Below are 22,508 nucleotides of genomic sequence, written 5' to 3' on the forward strand. Positions count from 1 at the left end.
GGCTTTTCCTAGTAACTGCCTTCCAATAAACAATGTTCTAAACATCGCCACTTAGCAATGAAATTGTCAACCAATACTGAGAGTATTGTGGAGAGAAATGTAGTCCAATAATGTAAAGATGTACAAGGGCAAGGTCACTCCTACATATACAGTTTCCTCTCATCAAAGAAGCTGGCAGTGAACATAAAATTCCAGTTTCAGTCACTTATCTTTCTAAATACTATCACATTACTATTGCTAATCAAGTCTTGCAGTTATTGATTTTTGTAGACACATCATAAAAAATAAATAGACCTGTATTTTGAATAACTTGTCCTACAATATTTTTAAGCCAGGCCAAAAATTAATATACTCAAAATTTCTATAATCAGCAAAAATTTATATTAAGAGGTATTTGAATTCATCAGTGTAAATATGTTCCTTATTATTTTGAAGGTGCTTACTTGAGGCTACAGTTCAAATACACTTGAGATTTGGTAAATATATTATAAAGCCAGTAGAGGGCAAATTGAATGAAGCTTCATTCAACAAGACTTCTCTACAAAGAAATGCTAGCAACATAAAACCTGATTTTGGGGAAAAGATGAATTTCGTTTTATCCCTTGGCTGCAGTAGCTGATACTGTACTATATTGACCTGTACACTTTCAGATCTTGGATCATAGGGTATGAATAGTCAGCTTGAAGATACAGCAGGTGCCTACGATCAATAAATGAGTATTAGTAAAGATCAACTCTGGCCACACACCCCCCACCCCACCCACTTCATGTTGTGGAAATTACTACTAATCCTGGCTACCTCATTTTTCCACTCAGCTATTATCAAAAAGGATTCTCTCGAATAGAACTACCACTTAGAAGGACAAGGGCAGCAGATGCATGGGAACACCACCACCTACAAGTTCCCCTCCAAGCCACACACCATCCTGACTTGGACCTGTATCGCCGTTCCTTCACTGTCGCTGGGCCAAAAATCCTGGAACTCCCTTCCTAACAGCATTGTGGGTGTACCTACACCATATGGACTGCAGCGGTTCAAGGCGGCGGCTCACCACCATCTTCTCATGGGCAATTAGGGATGGGCACTAAATGCAGGCCTAGCCAGCGACGCCCACATCCCATCAACGAATAAAAAAAAAGAACTGTCTTCTATTTGTCCAGTTACAGGTTATGGATGTAGCTTTATGAAATATTATGTGGAGAACAAAGTGCTAAGTGTGAAATTCCTTGCCTCTGTCAAAGAGTATGGTTCTGAGTATCGTCAGATGCCTTATTCTAATGAATTCAGGAAAAAGCCATGCCCTTGTTATCACCTTGCACCATAGAAATTTTGGTTTTCTGCAGATTTGAGGCCTTTATATGAACATAAAAAAACATTATGGACAGTCTGTTTGAGGCACATGGTACAGTAGAACTATTCTAACTCGGGAAATTTGGGGGGCAATTTTCTGATGCCCGAGGAAGCGGGTTTGGAGACGGGAAAATCGGAAAAAATGAGTGCGGGTTCGGAACCCGCCTTCGCGGGATTTTGCCAGTGCCGGTTTTGCAGGGCGGGAAACAGTCCCGCCTCCAATTGGCCAGAGAGCTTAAGAGGCTTAAATGCTTGTTAAGGGCCTCTCTAAGCCTATTTTGAGAGGCCCTCATTATTTTTTGACCATTTCGGCGGGTTCCATGACCCTCCTAAACCACGCCAGCTAAACCTGGCAGGTTGACAAGTGGGTGGTCTCCTCACAGCTGCAGGTCCAACATTAAATCGGAGATTTCATCAGGGATTAGTTGCAGATGGCAGAACTTTGCTTTAAAAGGTCTTTGAGCACTTTTAGAAGGCCTTCTGAAGTCGGAGGTTCTGCAGCTTGAATTGATCAACTGTGGGACCTCCTTGGAAGTCCCTCTCCCCGCTTGCAATGAGCGCTTCCCCAACGGAGGTATCTGCAAGCAGCATGGGAACCATTCATTTTCTTTCACCATGGACCTCAGATTCGGATGAGGAGCATCCACGGCAGCAGCAGAGCCAGGCAGCTCAACAGCACGAACCCCAACCTCCTGCTCAGCCACCTGTTGCTGCATAGGGCAGAAGGCGCCAGCGCATCGAGGCTTCTCGCCGCAGGGGTTACCCCCGACAAAGGGTTTACAGACAGAGGATGAGCTACCTCAACATGAGTGAGCAGCAGTGCCAAAGGAGGCTGAGACTTTCGCGAGAGGTTGTCCAAGAGATCTGCGGACTGCTGCAGCAAGACCTGGTTGCCAGAGGAATGGGTGAACACCCCTTACCAGTGGTTGTCAAAGTCACCACCGCACTCAACTACTTTGCCTCAGGCACCTTCCAGGGATCATCAGAAGACATCAGCGGCATCTCCCAGTTGGCCGCCCACAGTTGCATCACACAGGTTACCGATGCCTTTTTCGCTAAAGCCCACAATTACATCCTGTTCTCAAGGGATCAAGCAAGTATAACCGCCCATTCGGTTGGCTTTGCAAATATGGCAGGCATGCCAATGGTGCAGGGCATCATAGACTGCACACATGTGGCCCTTAGGGCACCCCATTACACCCCAGCTATCTTTGTCAACCGAAAGGGCTTCAACTCCCTCAACGTACAGCTGGTGTGTAACCATAAGAAGGAGCATTTGCATGTTTGTGTCAAGTTCTGTGGTAGTTGCCATGACTCTTTCATCCTGCGGCACTCTAGTGTTCCTCCGCTGTTCAATCCGCCAAACCAACTTAATGGATGGCTCCTTGGTGATAAAGGCTACCCCCTGAAGAAGTGGCTAATGACACCGATCAGGAGGCCAGCTAACGAGGCTGAAGAGCGCTATGCCAGCCACACTTCGACCAGGTCCATCATCGAGCAAACCATTGGGTTGTTGAAGATGCGCTTCCGATGCCTTGACCGATCAGGTGGAGCCGTGTAGTATACACCGTACAGGGTCTCCAGAATGGTCGTGGTCCGCTGTGCACTGCACAACATCGCACAGCGTCGTGGCTTGCAGCTTCCTGATGAGCAAGTGGCTCAGTTCCAGCCCTCCTCAGGTGAGGATGAGGAGGAGGAGGATGATGAGGAGGCCGAGGAGGAGGATCTGGAGCAGGAGGAGGTCAGAGCGCCGGTCTATCGACCAGCAGTAGCACGCGAGCACATGGCTGCCCGTGATGCAAGGGATGAACTTATCCTGGCCAGATTTGCATAGGTTGCCCAAGTCGGCACATGTCCTTGGCTCCATCTTAAGACATCATAGACAATGGACATGACTCTCTGGCCTCCTTTCACTCTGGCCACCAACCTGACAACGCAAGTGTCGCGGAGCCCGCAATGTGGAGCTGCCTAAGGTGAAAGAACAGATGCCATAACGCCAACATTTTGGCATCAAATCATTTTAATCCTTTCCAACAGGGATGGCATTTCAGCAATACACAGAAACCCAATCTGCACACAGATCTGGAGGTTATATCCCTTACCAGCTGGACTCACACAGCCTTGGTTTCTTTGGGAGGCCTCTTCCTCCCAGATGAGTGGAAGAGCACCGCCCTGCTAGCTGTCACCCCCTCAACCAACATTTGCAGCGCCTCATCCGAGAACCTCGGGAAGGCCATTGCCTTGGAATTGGACATGGTGGTTTCTCAGAATATGTTGCAGGTGGCGCAGCACATCGGCAGAAATCCAGTGGAATGAACCAAGGCAGCAAGCAGCCCTAAAATCAGGCTGGAAAAGTGATGTCAGCAGAGGCGAGTTTCAGTCCCAAAACACTAATTGACCAAGGGCATCCCACACCTCTGAAATCAAGTGGCCAATCAGGGGGAAATCACAATTTTTTTGAAAACTATCAGTGGAGACAGATTTCAAACCCACCCAAACCGAAACCCGCCTTCATCGGTAAAATCGCCCCCGTGGCTTTCGTAATATGCAATGAGATCAAGGTTTATCTGACCTGTACTTGAAATAACCACTGTACACACATTCAAGAAAATTAAAACCTCATATTCAAAGCAAGCATATCTCAACAACTTCTTTCATACATACTCTGGTGACCGTCATTGCCTACATTTTACCTTGACAGGTTGTACAACGGCCTTCAAATTGATCAGTCAAAAGGTGCTGTAGCTTTATAGAACTTTTGGAAGTTCAAGTAGAGGCAACAGGCTTGAAGGAAAACCAGAAATTCAATGGTGCAATACAGTAATAAGGACATGATGACCCGGATTTTGTGGTCAGTGGCGAAGGGACATAAGAACATAACCTAAGAATTAGGAGCAGGCATAGGCTAAATGGCCCTTCAAGCCTGTTCCACCATTCAATAAGATCATGGCTGATCTTCGATTTCAACTCCACTTTCCCGCCCGATCCCGATATCCCTTGATTCCCCTATTTTGCTGGAAAGTCCATTGTGTGGACATTGTTTAAGAATAGGATTGTTATGCATCCCACAATCTAATAGCCAACCAAAACTCACTATGTGAATGTTCTATTATATCTTTCTATCTCAGGGTACTAAAGGAAGGTGAAAATTAGTCACGTGGTCTGTGCAGCTTTTGTTTGACAATGCTGAAGAATTCAAAAATGTTTAAACATAAAAACAAAATCAGTTTCAAAGTACTGAAAGCAACAAAGAAGATAATGGTGGAAGAGCTGTTGTTTGTGTGGTACGATGCCATTATCAGATGACAACATCAACAGCCTGATTTAGGCAGGAAAGTTGAGATTCATTACTTAATGGCCCAGAACTTCGGGTCTCCACGGGTGAGTATGCATGGGGTACTCACCCGTAGGCCCAATGGAAGTGCCGGTTTCCTGCATGCACTGCGCATGCGCGGGAAACCGGCACTTCCGTGCCCCTGAAAGAAGGGGTTCAGAGTTCGAACGCGTGCGCAGGAGAGGCTGCGCGTGCGCATCGAACTTAGGTATTTTTTGCAGGTTTTCCCGGGAGGGTAAGTCTTCAGAAGTTACACATTTAAAAAGCAGGCACAAGGCCTGCTTTTTACAAGGTAAGTGGTGAATTAATTAAAATTAAAACATTTTTTCCACAGGTTTATTATTTTTAAATACTTTAAAGCAAGGTAAGTTTATTTTTAGCCCCGTTAGAAAATAAAATTATTTTTTTCAAAAATTTTAATTATTGTTTAAAATAGTTATTTCATGTAATTTATAGTTTATTTAAAAAATGATTAAAAAAAAATTTACTTGAAGATTTAATGATGTTTTGGGGCCTGTAACATTTATAAGTTTTGACAAGTCTTCTTATGAATGGGCATTCCCTGCTCCGATTGGCTCTCCATGGCCCACGTGATCCCAGGGGACGCATCAAACTAACTGCGCCCCTGGGATATGCAAGCACTGCGCGCCGGCAGTTGGAGCAGGCCCAGGATCGGAATTCCACGGGGGCCCACAGCTCAACGGCCGGCGCGCTAGCTAAGTGCAGGTCGGGGGCTTGCACCCGCGGGAAGCCCCCGACCTGAATTTCTGGGCCAATGTGTTTTGAAGTCATGCATACTCAGAGCAAAAGACAGTCTTAAAGAGCTCCCACAACTTCTGCACTGTAAAAACCAATTTGGGTTAGGGGTACCTCAAGCGAGTTAAAGTTCTCTTCTATGTCTCCAGATTAAATCTGCTCTAACCCCCACTCCAACATGAAACACAGGAAACATTAGAGCATAAAACTGTCCCACATATAGTAAACAGTAAAACCCTTCTGGGCAATTCAAGAGTTGTATACCTTTCCACTTATAAAGCTAATTCAGATTTCATTCTAACCTTGATTTTTCACCTAGCAAGTGCCTTTAGTGTCTCACCTTTCAAAGGCTTCACACCTCAAAAGTGCTGTTTGTCCATAGGGCAAAAAGTCACTTCATCTGTTCAGTTAATCATGGTGATTGGTTTAAATATCGGAATGACTAATTATGAACCAACCAAATGTAGTTCCATTCCCAAAACAAGTAGTAAAAACTAATCAGCAATGAATAACCAGCACTAAACTGAGCAATCAAATCACTCAAAAGATTTTGTTCCAACCCCTTTTTGCACCCATATTGCCACTGGTAATACCCATGTAAAAACTAAGTTTATAATATAATACATTAAAAAAAATCCAAGAAATCACTCAACACTATTGGAAACCTACTTATTTCATCTGTAACAACTACTCTCTGCATTGGCCTGCTGCAATTCTGAAGCCTAAGGCTGGAGTTTTACTGGCTTTCTAGTGCTATCAGCAGTTATCTTGACTTTCCTGCCAGTATTTCCCAGGGCTCTGAGCATGCTCCATCTGTATGTACATTGTAATGATTAGCAAGTTGCCATTTTTATTGCTGACATTTTTCACTCTTGGCAAAATGTCACTCTCCACTGTGCAATAAATAGTCAAGAGTTGGTACAGCTGGACTTCATTTATTTATTTCTGAAACCTTCAATGCTAAAATAAATAAAGTTAGGCTGCACTATAGTAAAACTGACTAGCAGGCATTGTTTAACCTACTAACATGGATCCTGCTTGGTAGATCTCTTGGAATATTCTGAGTAAACTGTAATGGACACAGTTTGTAACTAGTTCTGTGACTTCACTGAATAAATTAAAATGTGGCTCCAAATTTCATTGGGGGTTCTGCTGGAATCTAGCCGTAACTTTGGCAGTCGATGGGTGGAACCCGCCAGAAAATGGCAGTTGCACCAGCTTTCCGTCATTTCTAGGTTTTTCCAGCCTGCCTTGTAAAGAGCAGAACCTTCACCCGCCCTTTAAAAAACAAAGTCAACAGGTGACTAATGTGGAGGTGGGGTCTCCCGGTGTCGAGAGTTCCCACTTCTCCAGCACATTAGGGACCCGGTGTAGTACTAGAGGCCAGTACACAGAGTAAGAAGTGTAAATAGGCCACACCAGAAGTCATAGTCACAGAGTCATAACGGCACAGAAGGAGGCCATTCGGCCAATCGAGTCAGTGCCGGCTCTCCGTAGAGCAATCCAGTCAGTCTCAATTGCCCGCTCTATTCCAGTAACCCTGCAAGTTTATTTCCCTCAAGTGCCTATCCAGTCCCCCCTTGAAATCAGCGAGGGGGAAAATTTGGTCGTGCCCCCTTTGGGGCGCTAACTTCGCTGGGGCGCTATTTTTAGCACCCCGAAAAAATTTGTAAATCAGAGGGCGCTACCAAAGATCGCGGCCGGGGTGCTGTACACGGCGATAACGTTATCGCCAGCAGCGCAGCGGGGCTCTAACAGTTACCGCCGCCGCTAACCGCCCGCTGAATTTTGCGGGAGGTGTTGGCGGCGCCGCGCCCAGGCGCTAGTTGCTTTGCGCCCCGTTAGCACCCTCTTAGGGCACTAACGGGAGGCACAAAGCAACCAAAATTTTAGGCCCGAGTGTCTCCGCTTCTGCCACTTCCGTCGGCAGCGAATTCCAGGTCATCGCCACTTGCTGCATAAAAAAGTTTTTCCTTACATCCCCCCTGTGTCTCTTGCCTAAAACCATAAATCTATGTCCCCTAGTCCTTGTACCATCAACTAGTGGGAACAGCCTTTCCCCGTCTAGCCTATCCAAACCTGTCATAATCTTGTACACCTTCATCAAATCACCCCTCAACCTCCTTTGCTCTAATGAAAACAAATCCAGCTTCTCCAACCTGTCCTTGTAGCCAAGATCCTCCATCCCCGGAACCATTCTGGTAAATCTCCTCAGCACCCTCTCAAGGGCCTTCACATCCTTCCTAAAGTGTGGTGACCAGAACTGGACGCAATACTCCAGTGGTGGCCTAACCAGCGCTTTATAAAGATTCAGCATAACTTCTCTACTTCTGTACTCAATACCTCTATTTATGAAGCCCAAGATCCAATATGCTTTGTTAACCACTCTCAATATCTCCTGCCACCTTCAGGGACCTATACACATTAACTCCCAGGTCCCTCTGTCCCTGCACCCTCTTTAAAACTGTGCCATTAACTGTATATTGCCTCTCCCTGTTCCTTCTGCCAAAATGCATCACCTCACACTTCTCTGTATTAAATTCCACCTGCCACTTGTCTGCCCACACTGCTAGCCTTTCTATGTCCTGTTGCAGTCGATTTGTATCATCGTCACTGTTTGCCATACCCCAAGTTTGGTGTCATCGGCAAATTTAGAAATTCTACTCTATATTCCAATATCCAGATCATTTATATGTATCAAAAAAAGCAGTGGCCCCAGCACTGACCCATGGGGAATGCCACTGTCTACCATCCTCCAGTCTGAAAAACAGCCATTTACCACAACTCGCTGTTTTCGGTCCTTAAGCTAATTTCTTATCCAAGCTGCCACTGACCCACCTATTCCATGAGCCTCAATTTTGTTAACCAGCCTTCTATGTGGTACTTTGTCAAACGCCTTCCAAAAATCCATGTAGACAACATCCATTGCATTCCCTTCATCAATCCTCCCTGTTACTTCATCAAAAAATTCAATTAGATTAGTCAAACACAATCTGCCTTTGACAAATCCGTGTTGGCTCTCCTTAATTAGCTTCAACCTCTCCAAGTGCCATTAATTTTTTCCTTGATTATTGTTTCTAAAACTTTACCCACCACTGATGTTAAACTGACCAGCCTGTAGTTACTAGGATTGTCCTTACACCCTTTCTTGAACAATGGTGTCACATTTGCCACTTTCTAATCCTCAGGCACCTCCCCTGCATCCAGGGAAGATTGGAAAATTATGGCAAGCCCTTCCACTATCTCCTCCCCCAATTCCCTTAGCAACCTGGGATGCAAGCCATCTGGACCAGGCGACTTGTCCACTCAAAGCATACCCAGCCTTTCTAGTATATCCTGTCTATCATTTTTCACCCCTTCCATTGCTTCTACTTTTTCCACTTCTACCCATATTTTGTCAGCATCCATCTCCTTAGTAAACACCGATACAAAGTACTCTGAGTATTCTAGCCTTGCCCTGCGCCTCTAAGCATATACGACCTCCTTTGTCTCTAATAGGCCCCACCCCGCCTCTTGCTACCCACTTACTGTTTACATGCTGGTAGAAGATTTTTGGGTTCCCTTTTATGTTAACTGCCATTCTACTCTCATTCTCTTTGCCAATCTTATTTTCACCTTCACTTCCCCTCTCAACTTATTGTATTTGGTCTGGTTCTCCTTTGAAGAATTCACCAGACATTCATTATACACCCTCTTTTTTTGTTTCATCATCTTCTCTATCTCCCTCGTCATCCAAGGAGCCCTTGCTTTGGTTCCCGTTCCCTTTCCCTTCCCTCTTGTTGGAATGTACCTAGCCTGCACTTGGAACATCGCCGCCTTAAAGATCACCCATTGTTCCATTACAGTTTTTCCTGTCAGTCTTTGGTTCCATTTTACTCTGGCTAGATCCTTTCGCATCCCACTGAAGTTAGCCCTATTCCAGTTTAGAAGTTCCACTCTAGATTGTTCCTTGCTCCTCTCCATTGCTAATCTAAATCTTATGATACGATGATCACTCGTACCCAAGTGTTCTCCCACAGACTTGGTCGACCTGGCCCACCTCATCCCCCAGCATCAGAACCAGCAATGCCTCCTTCCTAGATGGGCCAAGAACATACTGGTCAAGAAAATTCTCCCGAACACATTTCAGAAATTCCTCCCCCTCCTTTCCCTTTACCCTAGCATCATCCCAATCGATATTTGGGTAATTAAAGTCCCCCAATATCACCACTCTATAGCTCTTGATCCAGGCCAAGCAAGCAGCCTGGACCTTTGAAGAATTGGTGTTCGAGCAGTAGGAGGCATTCAAGGAGGAGATAGTGAGGGTTCAGAGCAAATATGTTCTCACAAAGAAAAAGGGTGGGGCTCCCAAATCTAGAGCCCCCGGATGTCAAGGAGCATACAGGATAAGAGAAGGCAAAAAAGGGAAGCTTTTGTCAGACACCGAGCGCTAAATACTGCAGAAAGCCTAGATGAATATAGAAAGTGCAGGGGTGAAACTGAAAAGAAAATTAGGTAAGAAAAGAGAGGGCATGAAAAAATATTGGCAAGTGAAGTCAAGGAAAACACAAAGATATTTTATAAATATATTAAGGGCAAGAGGATAACTAAGGAAAGTAGGCCTCTTCGAGACCAAAAAGGTAACCTGTGTGTGGAGGCAGGAGACGTGGGTATGATGGTATTTCATGAATACTTTGCATCTGTCTTCACAAAGAGAGAGGGACGATGCAGACATTGCACTTAAGGAGGAGGAGTGTGAAACATTAGATGAGATAAACATAGTGAGAGAAGAAACATTAAAGGGTTTAGCATCCTTGAAAGTAGATAAATCACCAGGCCTGGATGAAATGTATCCCAGGTTGTTAACAGAAGCAAGGGAAGAAATAGCAGAGGCTCTGACCATCATTTTCCAATCCTCTCTGGTTACAGGCGTGGTGCCGGAGGACTGCTAATGTTTAAACCATTGTTTAAAAAGGGAGAAAGGGATAGACCAAGTAATTACAGGCCAGTCAGCCTAACCTCGGCGGTGGGCAAATTATTGGAAAAAATTCTGAGGGACAATATAATTGTCATTTAGAAAGGCACGGATCAATCAAGGATAGCCAGCATGGATTTGTTAAGGGAAGGTCGTGTCTGACTAACCTGATTGAATTTTTTGAGGAGGTAATAAGGAGGGTCGATGAGGGTAGCGCGTTTGATGTAATCTACATGGATTTTAGCATGGCTTTTGACAAGGTCCCACATGGCAGACTGGTCAGTAAAGTAAAAGCCCATAGGATCCAAGGGAAGGTGACAAGTTGGATCCAAAATGGGCTCAATTGCAAGAGACAGCAGTGTAATGAAGTCCAGTTAAAGGCCAACGCAGCCACTACCATTCCCGGTGTCCTGGTCAATATTTAATCCTCAACCTACATCTAAAACAGATTATCTGGTCATTATCTCATGATTCTTTGTGGGATCTTGCAGTGCCTAAATTGGCTGCCGCATTTCCTACATTACAAGAATGACTATACTTCAAAAGGTACTTTTGGCTGTAAAGTGCGCAAGACATCCTTAAGTTGTGAATGGCGCCATATAAATGAGAGTTCTTTCTTTCTGTAGGAGCTTGTAGAATTGACAAAAGTCAATCCAGAATCAGACAGGAAGGCAGCCTTACTACAGAATTCAGTCTTAAATTGAAAAAATGAACCTAGCAGAGACACGGACTCTGACAGCAGGGCATGGGAGTCTGGCTGGTGGGAGGAGGTCTGGGGCCAGGGCCTGATTAGAATAGAGGTTGAGGCATGGTTTGCAAGTAAAATACCAACATTTTTTTTTTTAACCCTTCCACTTCTGTTAGCTTTCTTAAAAAAAGTGCCACACTCACGCTACCCGTCAACAACTGCAGGCAGCAACCTGTTGCAGAGCGATGGGAGTGCACCATTGAGTGGAGTGCAAATTTTCAATCCTGTGAAGGAAGCAGAAGGCTCTAACATGGCCAGAAATTTGGCCCTAGAAGAAAGCGCCATTGGAAATGTCCCCCAGCGAGAGAACCTGTTTGGCTCCACAAACAATGATAACGAATGAACCTACACAGACAACAAAAGTTTTCTCCCCAGTTGTGTGTGTGGGAGAGTGAGCAGGCCACCAGCAACAGGGGAACAGACAGCAGTCAGGAGGGGGTGACATTGACAATAGCAGCAGGAAAGCTGAAAGGAGAACCACCCTGATAGCCCCAGCAGCAGAGCAGCCACACCAAAATCATGGCCGAAGGTGAAAGACCAATGAACGTCAACAAAAGTCACCAGTTCAATAAAATAAGCAGGACAACAGCACAAGTGGCAAATAAACGAATGCTCAAAGTCAACAGCAAGAGTGCCCCATGGGGTTGTTAATGAGACACCAGATTGTCTTCAATTAATTAAAGAGAGAGACTATGTCTGTGGGTTAGTACCCAATAGCCAAAGGGAGACAAAGAATTGGAGAATAAGACAAGTAGAAGAGTGGCTTGCTACAATGAATTGCTCGTACTGTGCTGCGTGTTTGAAGACAACACAAAGCAATCTGATTTTGAGATGTCCTTCTTGTGCATTTCTTTTTCTTTCATTCCCCATCTCTCCCTAAGGAGCTATCTCTCGCTGGGGGACATTTCCAATGGCGCTCGCAGTCCGCCGAATATTTTTTATGCATCAGCCTACTCAATGGAGGGGACAGAAACTGTTGCATTGGATCGGCCGCCCGATATACACCCCACCCGATTTTCCTTTCCATTGACTTCAATGGTTGATCTGATTCCACCCATGCCAAGGTTGAAAGTTATCCGCAATAAGTGTTGGCAGGCTTTTTGATTGTGCATGACATCACAACTCTGTCTGCCCGTGTTCTCATCTGATGTCTACACATCACACTTGCCAGCAAATGATGAGCAGCAAGTACAGCAGCTGATTATTTACCCTTCGCCCTAGTAAAGGGGTATAGAGACCAAATATATGACTTGACCCTCACTACAACTGAAGTTAGCAAACGCAGCACAGACCGACCGGGGAGGGGCGGCGGCGAGTTTGAACCTGCAAACTTCTGGTCTGTATTGCTGAGTGCTATACTGTGTATCACTCAACCACATAACACTCGCTGAGTAGGTTCACCTTCACCACTAGACCAGCAGAGGTTGTTCTTTTTAAAATCAATTTTCAAGGTTTATTTTCTTGTTTCATCCTATTTTTTGTTCTTTTAATGCAAGTTTCATACACCTTTAATATTCTATTTTGTATACCTACTGCCGTACTCAAACTCGCACTTTTGTGTTGCTCATTTTTCTTGTTTCTTTGTGAGCTACTTTCACACTCTCAGCAGAGATAATGAATGGCTCAAATTGAGAAGAAGGACACAAGGAAGGGGCAAAAAACACAGCCACTAGAAAAGAAACAGGCAACAGCAGAGAGAACCTGATAGAAGTTTATGCTGTGTTCTGGTTCAAAGACAAAAGAGCAAAACTAAATTAAGATATACTGGAAATAGCATGGATGAAGAGAAATATTAAACTGCGACCGATGAATTATACGCAGAAGACAAGAAGCTGGATCTATGCAGATATGGGGAGGAGGCTAAAAATAGATAAGAAAACATAAAGAACACTTCTAAAAAATAGCTCAGAGCTCCTGTGTTATTTTAGTGAGTAACCCAAACAAATGCAGCAGAAATGCCCAAATAAAAACAGAAAATGCTGGAAATGCTCAGCAGGTCAGGCAGCATCTGTGGAGAGAGAAACAGAGTTAACGTTTCAGGTCGATGACCCTTCATCAGAACTGGAAAAAGCAGGAGATCGAACAGGTTTTTAAACAAGTGCAGGGGAAGGGAATGCCCACTTTGTTATTCATGCTATCTAAGTCTTTTAGAATTCAAGCTTTGCTACCTAAAATGCAACTGAACTTTCTTGACAAAACCTGTTGCTATTTTTTCAAATTTTTATTAAGATCATAATAAATGTTAACTTTGCATAATGTAACCGCAGTGCAAATTACAAGGACCCTATTTGTGGGCAAGTTGCAGGCCTGCTTACCTGTTAAGCCAGGAGGAAATACCACAGGAAATTATACATTTTACAGCAGAACCCGGGAGAGAAATTGTGAGGGAAATTGGTTCTGACAGAGAAGCTAAACAAAAAGAGATGAGGGAAAGTGTGTGTTTGACAGAAGGACTGGGGAAAACAGACAAGAGAAACAAGGAGAGTCAGGGAGAAAAAGGGGGCAGAGAAAGGTACATGTGAGGGCAGAGACAACAACATGATATATAATTTTTTTATTTGTTGTTAATTAGCAACACAATCACGGCAACTGGTGACGTATACACCAGGTGAAGTTTCTTGTTCCAATTGCATGTTGAAGTGAAATTCCCACCACATTATGTCTTGAAAGAGGACAGTTGTCTCAGAATATAAATAGCTGATTTGGTAAGTTCTGGTTAGCACAACTACAACGTGCATTTATATATGGCCTTTATAGTCATAGGGGGAGAAATTGGGTGGAGCTGCAAACGGGGCGCCAAGCTCGCCTGGGCGCCAGATTTTGCGCTGCGATCGGAGCAGCAGCGATCGCCGGAAATTCAACTTGAGCGCCCCAAGAGGGACACGGGGCGAGGCTCGAGGCGCTCCGCGTCCCTCTTCGGGTGCTGAAACTGAATATCGCAGCGCAACGTGCCACAGCGCCACACGCTGCGGCACGGCGCGCTGCAGGCGTTCCTCCCATTCTTAAGGGGGAGGGGCCTGCACCAGCGCGATGAGTGATCGCGAGTGCCGGCAAAAGAGCCCGGCACCAAGGAGAAGTGTCGAACTCTCGGAAAACAGCCGGCAATGCCACGGGGGGAGAACAGGAGGCCGGGGACGGAGGTGCTGGCAGGCAGCCGCCGAAAAAAAGCCGCCCCGCACCTCCACCTTAATTTGCGCCACTGCCGCCACAGGTAGGCCCCGTGAACTGGGCGCGATTAGCAAGCGGCGCTACAGAGGCGGTCGCTGCCAAATATCGCGATCGGGGTGGTAGCGGGTCGCTGCGCACACCGATGACGTCATCGGTGGCGGCGCAGCGCAACAGGTTAACATCGCCATTAGCGCCCCAGCTAAATATCGCGGGAGGCGTCGCCAGTGGCGCCAAAGCCACTGAGTGCCCTCTTTAGGCGCAGCCTGGTGGCGCAGCCCACCGAATTTCTCCCCCATAGAGTCATATGGCACAGAAGGAGGCCATTCAGCCCATTGAGTCCGTGCCGCTTCTCTGTAGAGCAATTCAGTCAGTCCCATTCCCCCACTCTATCCCCGTAGCCCTGCAAGTTTATTTCCCTCAAGTGCTTATCCAGTCTCCACTTGAAAACATTGAGTGTGTCCGCTTCCACCACTTCCGTCGGCAGCGAGTTCCAGGTCCTCACCATTCACTGCGTAAAAGTTTTTCCTCACATCCCCCCTGTATTCTCTTGCCCAAAACCTTAAATCTGTGTCCCCTAGTCCTTGTACCATCAACTAATGGGAACAGCCTTCCCCGTCTAGCCTATCCAAACCCGTCATTATCTTGTACACATCTATTAAATCGGCCCGCAAACTCCTTTGCTCTAATGAAAACAAATCCAGCTTCCCCAACCTGTCCTTGTAGCTAAGATCCCCCATCCCCAGAACTATTCTGGTAAATCTCCTCTGCACCCTCTCAAGTGCCTTCACATCCTTCCTAAAGCGTGGACGCAATATTCCAGTTGTGGCCTAACCAGCGCCTTCCGAAAATCCATGTAGACAACATCCATTGCATTCCCTTCATCAACCCTCCCTGTTACTTTTGTACTCAATACCTCTATTTATGAAGCCCAAGATCCCATATGCTTTTCTAACCACTCTCTCAATATGTCCTGCCACCTTCAGGGACCTATGCACATTAACACCCAGGTCACTCTGTCCCTGCACCCTCTTTAAAACTGTGCCATTAAGTGTATATTGCCTCTCCCTGTTCCTTCTGCCAAAATGCAGCACCTCACAATTCTCTATTAAATTCCATCTGCCACTTGTCTGCCCATTCTGCTAGCCTTTCTATGTCCTGTTGCAGTCGTTTGGTATTCCAATATCCAATATCCAGGTCATTTATATATATATATAAAAAAACAGTGACCCCAGCACTGACCCTTGGGGAACACCACTGTCTGCCATCCTCCAGTCTGAAAAACAGCCATTTACTATAACTCATTGTTTTCTGACCGTAAGCCAATTCCTTATCCCAGCTGCCACTGACCCACCTATTCCATGAGCCTCAATTTTGTTAACCAGCCTTCTATGCGGTACTTTGTCAAACGCCTTCCGAAAATCCATGTAGACAACATCCATTGCATTCCCTTCATCAACCCTCCCTGTTACTTCATCAAAAAATTCAATTAGACTAGTCAAACACGATCTGCCTTTTACAAATCCGTGTTGGCTCTCCTTAATTAGCTTCAACCTCTCCAAGTGCCCATTAATTTTTACCTTGATTATTGTTTCTAAAATTTTACCCACCACTGATGTTAAACTGACCGGCCTGTAGTTACTAGGATTGTCCTTACATCCTTTCTTGAACAATGGTGTCACATTTGCCACTTTCCAATCCTCAGGCACCTCCCCCGCATCTAGGGAAGATTGAAAATTATGGCAAGCCCTTCCGCTATCTCCTCCCCCAATTCCCTTAGCAACCTGGGATGCAAGCCATCTGGACCAGGTGACTTATCCACTCTAAGCTTACCCAGCCTTTCTAGTACATCCTGTCTATCAATTTTCACCCCTTCCATTGCTTCTACCTTTTCTACTTCTACTGATATTTTGTCAGCATCCACCTCCTTAATGAATACTTTGTATCAGTGTTTACTGAGTATTCTAGCGTTGCCCTGCGCCTCTAAGCATATATCACCTTCATTGTCCCGAAAATGACCCACCCCGCCTCTTACTACCCGCTTACTGTTTATATGCCGGTAGAAGATTTTTTGGTTCCCTTTTATGTTAACTGCCATTCTACTCTCATATTCTCTCTTTGCCAATCTTATTTTCATCTTCACCTTCCCTCTCAGCTTATTGTATTTGGTCTGGTTCTCCCTTGAAGAATTCACCCGACATTCATCAAACACCCTCTTTTTTTGTTTCATCATCTTCTCTATCTCCCTCGTCATCCAAGAAACCCTTGCTTTGTTTCCCTTACCCTTCCCTCTTGCTGGAATGTACCTAGCCTGCACTTGGAACATCTCTGCCTTAAAAGATCACCCATTGTTCCGTTACAGTTTTTCCCGTCAGTCTTTGATTCTATTTTACTCTGGCTAGATCCCTTCGCATCCCATTGAAGTTAGCCCTATTCCAGTTTAGAAGTTCCACTCTAGATTGTTCCTTGCTCCTCTCCATTGCTAATCTAAACCTTATGATATGATGATCACTCGTACCCAAGTGTTCTCCCACAGACACTTGGTCGACCTGGCCCAACTCATTCACCAGAACCAGCAATGCCTCCTTCCTAGTTGGGCCAAGAACATATTGGTCAAGGAAATTCTCCTGAACACATTTCAGAAATTCCTCCCCCTCCTTTCCCTTCACCCTAACATTATCCCAATCGATATTTGGGTAATTAATGTCCCCCATATAGCCTTTAACGTTGAAAAAAAATCCCAAGGAGCTTCACAGCGGTGTAATCAGACAAAAATGGAATAAAACAGATGCCAAGCCAAAGAAGAGGGGTGACCAAAAGCTTGGACAAAGAGGTGGGTTTTAAGGAGGGTATTAAAAGAGGAGAGGGAGGTAGAGAGGCTTGTAGAAGGAATTGCAGAGCATGGGTCTTAGGTAGCTGAAAGCATGACCATCAATGGTGAGGTGAAGGGAGAGGGGGATTCTCAAGAGGTAAGTCAGAGGAATGGAAAGTTTGGAGAGGGCATGGGGTGTAGTGTTGGAGGAGTTTACAGGCTAGGGAGGGGTAAGGCCATGTGGAATTTAAACACATGCACGAGAATTTTAAATTTTAAATGTTGGAGGACCGGAGCCAGTGTAGGTCAGTGAGGACAGGGGCGATAGGTGAACGGGACGATGTGGGATAGGTATGGGCAGCACAGTTTTGGCTGAGCTGAAGTTTAGAGAGTGTGGAAGATGTGAGGCCAGTGAGCAGAGCATTGGAATAGTAGAGTCTGGCAGTAACAAAGGCCATGGATGAGGGTTTCAGCAGCAGGCTGAGGAAGGGGATGATACAGAGGTGGAAGTAGACTGTGTCAGAGCTTGTATTGTCGACCAATTGTCAGTGAATATTGTCGACCAATATTCACTACAAGCCCACTGACTCCCACCCCGCCTCCTGTAAGGACTCTATTCCATTCTCCCAGTTTCTCCGTCTCCGCCGTATCTGCTCCGACGATGCCACCTTCCACACCAGTGCTTCCGACATGTCTTCCTTTTTCCGCAACCGAGGATTCCCCTCTACCGTGGTCGACACGGCCCTCGACCGTGTCCGTTCTATCTCCCGCACTTCTGCCCTCACCCCTGCCCCTCCCTCTCGGAACCACGATAGGGTTCCCCTTGTCCTCACCTTTCACCCCACCAGCCTCCACATGCAACGGATCATCCTCCGCCATTTCCGCTACCTCCAAAGTGATCCCACCACCAAACACATCTTCCCCTCCCCTTTCAGCATTCCGTAGGGACCGCTCCCTCCGAGACACCCTAGTCCACTCCTCTATCATCCCAAACAGCCCTTCCCCTTGCACCTTCCTGTGCAAGCGCAGGAGATGTAACACCTGCCCTTATACCTCCCCCCTTCCCACTGTCCAGGGCCCCAAACACCCCTTCCAGGTGAAACATCGATTTACTTGTACTTCTTGCAATCTAGTATACTGTATTCGCTGCTCACGATGCGGTCTCCTCTACATTGGGGAGACCAAACGCAGATTGGGTGACCACTTTGCGGAACACCTCCGTTCAGTCCGTAAGGGTGACCCCGAGCTTCCGGTCGCCTGTCATTTTAATTCACCGCTCCATTCCCACTCGGACCTCACCGTCCTTGGCCTCTTGTATTGTTCCACGGAAGCTCAACGTAAACTCGAGGAACAGCAACTCATCTTCCGACTAGGCACTTTGCAGCCTTCCGGACTCAATATCGAGTTCAACAATTTCAGATCATAACCTCGGCCCCTATTACTTTTTTTACTTATAATTTTTTCCACCCCTTTGTTTTGGGTCCTCCTTTCCCCCCACCACCCCCCCTCCTTTCCTTTTGTTTCTCTCTCTCACCTGACAGCTGTCTCTTACCTGCCAGTACACTTCACACCTAATCTCAGCTGCCTTTTGTCTCCACGGGCCTATTACCATCTCGTCTGGCTTCGAATACCTTTTATTGTCTCTTTTGTTCGATCGCAGCCTTGCCTTCGATCTATTTTATTTTCTTTCCAGTTTTGAAGAAGGGTTTCGACCCGAAACGTCAACTGAAATTTCTCTCCATGGATGTTGCCTGACCTGCTGAGTTTTTCCAGCATTTTCTGTTGTTATTTTGGAAGTAGTCTGTCTTTCTGATGGAGAGGGTCTGAAACTCAGCTCTTGGTTGAAAAGGATGTTGAGGTCGCGAACAGTCTGGTTTAGCCTGAGGCAGTGGTCAAGGAGGGCAATGGAATTGGTGGGAAGGGTACAGAGTTGGTGCTGGGTGTCAAAAACATTGATGTAGGTCTTAATGTTTAGCTGGTGGAAATTGCGGCTCATCAAAGACTGGGTGTCGGAAAAATAGTTTGACAACACAGAGGCAGTGGAGTTGAAAGAGGTAGAGAAGTGGAGCTGGGTGTCATCTGCATAGTTTGTGGACGATGTTGCATACTGCATTAAACTTTCTCGTGTTCAAATCCCTCACTATTTCTATAGCCTCCGCCAGCCCCACAATCCGACAAGAACTCAGTGTCCTCCAATTCTGGCCTCTTGCGCATCCTTTACTTCCTTCATCCCACCACTGGTGGCCATGCCTTCAGATGTCTAGGCCCTAACCTCCCTAAACCTCATTGCCTCTCCACCGCTCTCTCCTCCCAAGACGCTCATTAAAACCTACCTCTTTGACCAAGCTTTGGTCACCTGTCCTACTGTCTCATTCTTCCTGTCTGCGTCAGCAGTGGCTCAGTTGGTAGCACCCTCACCCCCGAGTCAGAAGCTTGTGGGTTCAAGACCTAGGCTGACACTCCAGTGCAGTGCTGAAGGAATGCTGCACTGTCAGAGGTGCCGTCTTTCGGATGAGACATTAAAACGAGGTCCCGTCTGCTCTCTCAGGTGGACGTAAAAGATCCTATGGCACTATTTCGAAGAAGAGCATGGCATTATCCCCGGTGTCCTAGCCAATATTTATTCCTCAAATCAACGTAACAAAAACAGATTATCTGGTCATTATCACATTGCGGTTTGTGGGAGCTTGCTGTGCGCAAATTGGCTGCCGCGTTTCCTACATTACAACAGTGACTACAATTCAAAAAGCACTTAACTGGGTGTAAAGTGCTTTGGGACGTCCGGTGGTCGTGAAAGACGCTATGTAAATGCAAGTCTTTCTTTCATTCTTTGGCTCAGTGTCAATTTTTGTCTGATTACGCTCCTCTGAAGCGCCTTGGGATGTTTTATTACGTTAAAGGTGCTATATAAATGCAAGTTGTTGTTGTTGAAGGACTTGAGTTTGAGTCCAGCTAGACTGAGGAGATGAGTTTCCTTTCTCTGATGGATTTAAGGATTCTAAATGAAATGCCTAATGAAGTTCATTGTGGGGGTAAATCCATTGCACAAAACTGTCTATAGTTTGATTGAACTGACACCAGCACAATGACATTACTGCATGTTGCTCAATACGTTTTAAGGAGATCTGCTGCAAACTAACAACAACAACTTGTATTTATATATTGCCTTTAACGTATTAAAACGTCCCAAGGTGCTTCGCAGGAGTGTTATAAGACAAAAAAAAATTTGACACCAAGCCACATAAGGAGAAATTAGGGTGGGTGACGTAGGTTTTAAGGAGCGTCTTAAAGGAGGAGAGATAGCTAGAGAGGCGGAGAGGTTTAGGAAGGGAATTCCAGACGTTATGGCCTTGGCAGTTGAAGGCACGGCCACCAATGGTGGAGTGCTTAAAACTGGGATGCTCAAGAGGCCAGAATTAGAGGAGCGCAGATAGCTCGGAGGATTGTGGGGCTGGTGGAGATTACAGAGATAGGGAGGGGCGAGGCCATGGAGGGATTTGGAAACAAGGATGAGAATTTTAAAATCAAAGCTTTGCTTCACCAGGGCCAATTTAGGTCAGTGAGCTCAGGGGTGATGGGTGAATGGGACTTGGTGTGAGTTAGGACACAGGCAGCAGAGTTTTGGATGACGTCAAGTTTACGGAGGGTAGAGCATGGGAGGCCGGCCAGGAATAGTCAGGTCTGGAGGTAACAAAGGCATGAATGAGGGTTTCAGCAGCAGATGAGCTGAGCCAGGGACGGAGTCGGGCAATGTTCCGGAGGTGGAAATAGGCGGTCTTAGTGATGGCGTGGATATGTGGTCAGAAGCTCATTTCGGGGTTAAAAATGTTTAATATTTTTCAGCCAGCCTGTATAACTGGCCCAAATTCAAGATATCCATATCTTGCATAACTGAAAATAAATTGGAAATCTCCCAAAATTGGACAACTAAAGCTAATGTTACTAGAGTATAGCTTATTCTACACACCCGAACTAGAAGTGCTTGGTGTTGACACTGGGTGACATAAGTACAAAGATATTACATTTCCCAACATCTTAATAAACACTGTCCTCAAAAAAACATTTTTTTAAAATACATATATTGAAGATGTGGATTTGGCCTGAGCTCGAAACCCAAGGACATCTGGCAACTAATTTACTCCCTCCCTTCCCCCCCACCCACTCCCGACAAACATATTAACTAACTTGCAGGACCCCTGCAGAGATATATACACAGACAAAACACACAGGCAGACGTTTCAAGTCAGGAGGATTAATGTTCTGGAAAAGTTTGTTATACAAAGAAAACTATGAAGGTATCTTGTAACCTGTAAACAATTAACTGATGCTCCATAGTAGTTTTCTTTTCTTTAAAGTGGTGCTGCTAAACTGATCCTAGTGGTTTCCTTTTGAAATGTTGATCGCAGGCATTTGTGACTAGATGTTCAAAGCAACATTTGGGATCCCATCAGTAGTAATGTTACCACTGTAAAAGCACCATACCCGAGTGAGCTACAGAAATGAACGCCACAAAAGGATCATGCACTAAGCAATGCAACAGTTTGGATCTATAACTTAAAATAATCTTTAAAAATTAAAAAAAAAAGTTACAATGGCAACTTTTCTATGTCAATACTTCCACTTTTTTGTTTCTCTTCCTTGGGTCTTCTAGTGCTACACATCATTGCTGCTGCATTCAAAGTATTTCTGTTTTTGGAGGGGAGATTGTGATACATTAGAGAATGGAAACATCAAACTGCTGCATACTTATTCAATGCTGAAGACTCTTAATGGTACCAAAAAGGTTAGTCACTATTGGATTTGGTGAAGTTGCTTGTTTACCTAAGCATCTCTGCTTTTAATTTGAGACATGAAATTGTTCATGGAGCTGCAACAATATGTTTAAAGATCAAATTTATCCTACAGGATAGAAGACTTCTTAAAAATAAAAGGAGTATTTTATATTGAAAAAACTTCTCCCTAAAGTTGTCTTCTCCTTTTAAATAACAGGTGGCCACTGAAAAAACATTTTTATTTTAATATTTTATCATGATTTAAGTTATACATCAGTGTTACAACCAAGCAGTCAGCAACCTGTGTGTAAAATGACACTATTTCCTGACACAAATTCAGTTGTTAATTGTTCAATATCAATTGATTGTTTTACAGGGAATGATTTTTTCTCGTATTAATATAGTTTCTAAATTATAATCCAAGGAAATCAAATTATTCAGTGATACCACTCTGCAGCTTGATACATTTGAGCTCCAAAGCACTGTAGACTAAACACTGTCTAAATGGCACACATAGCTAAAGTTGAAGCATTTCTCATGTATTTGAGTCAATTCTAGTACGTACTCCTTTGCGCAATTATACAGATTATTTAAGTAGCAAAAAAACTATTCAAATG

At 45.1% G+C, this 22,508-nt stretch overlaps 1 protein-coding gene across 14 annotated transcripts in view; it reads right to left on the bottom strand.

Annotated features, from left to right (window-relative positions):
* LOC147120445 (RNA-binding motif, single-stranded-interacting protein 1-like) overlaps positions 1-22,508 on the bottom strand; it is a 661,270-nt gene that overhangs the window by 238,733 nt on the left and 400,029 nt on the right. For 8 of the 14 annotated variants that reach the window (XM_085986392.1, XM_085986391.1, XM_085986393.1 and 5 more), the window contains one exon: positions 21,710-21,805. The exons of the other annotated variants lie outside the window; for them this stretch is intronic. In XM_085986392.1, the coding sequence (XP_085842518.1) occupies positions 21,710-21,805 (96 nt within the window). The remainder of the gene's footprint in view (positions 1-21,709; positions 21,806-22,508) is intronic. 14 annotated transcript variants of the gene reach the window in all.

The sequence above is a fragment of the Somniosus microcephalus genome, chromosome 4 (assembly GCF_052327205.1).
Source record: "Somniosus microcephalus isolate GS21.2 chromosome 4, FLI_Smic_1.0, whole genome shotgun sequence".
Lineage (NCBI taxonomy): Eukaryota > Metazoa > Chordata > Chondrichthyes > Squaliformes > Somniosidae > Somniosus > Somniosus microcephalus.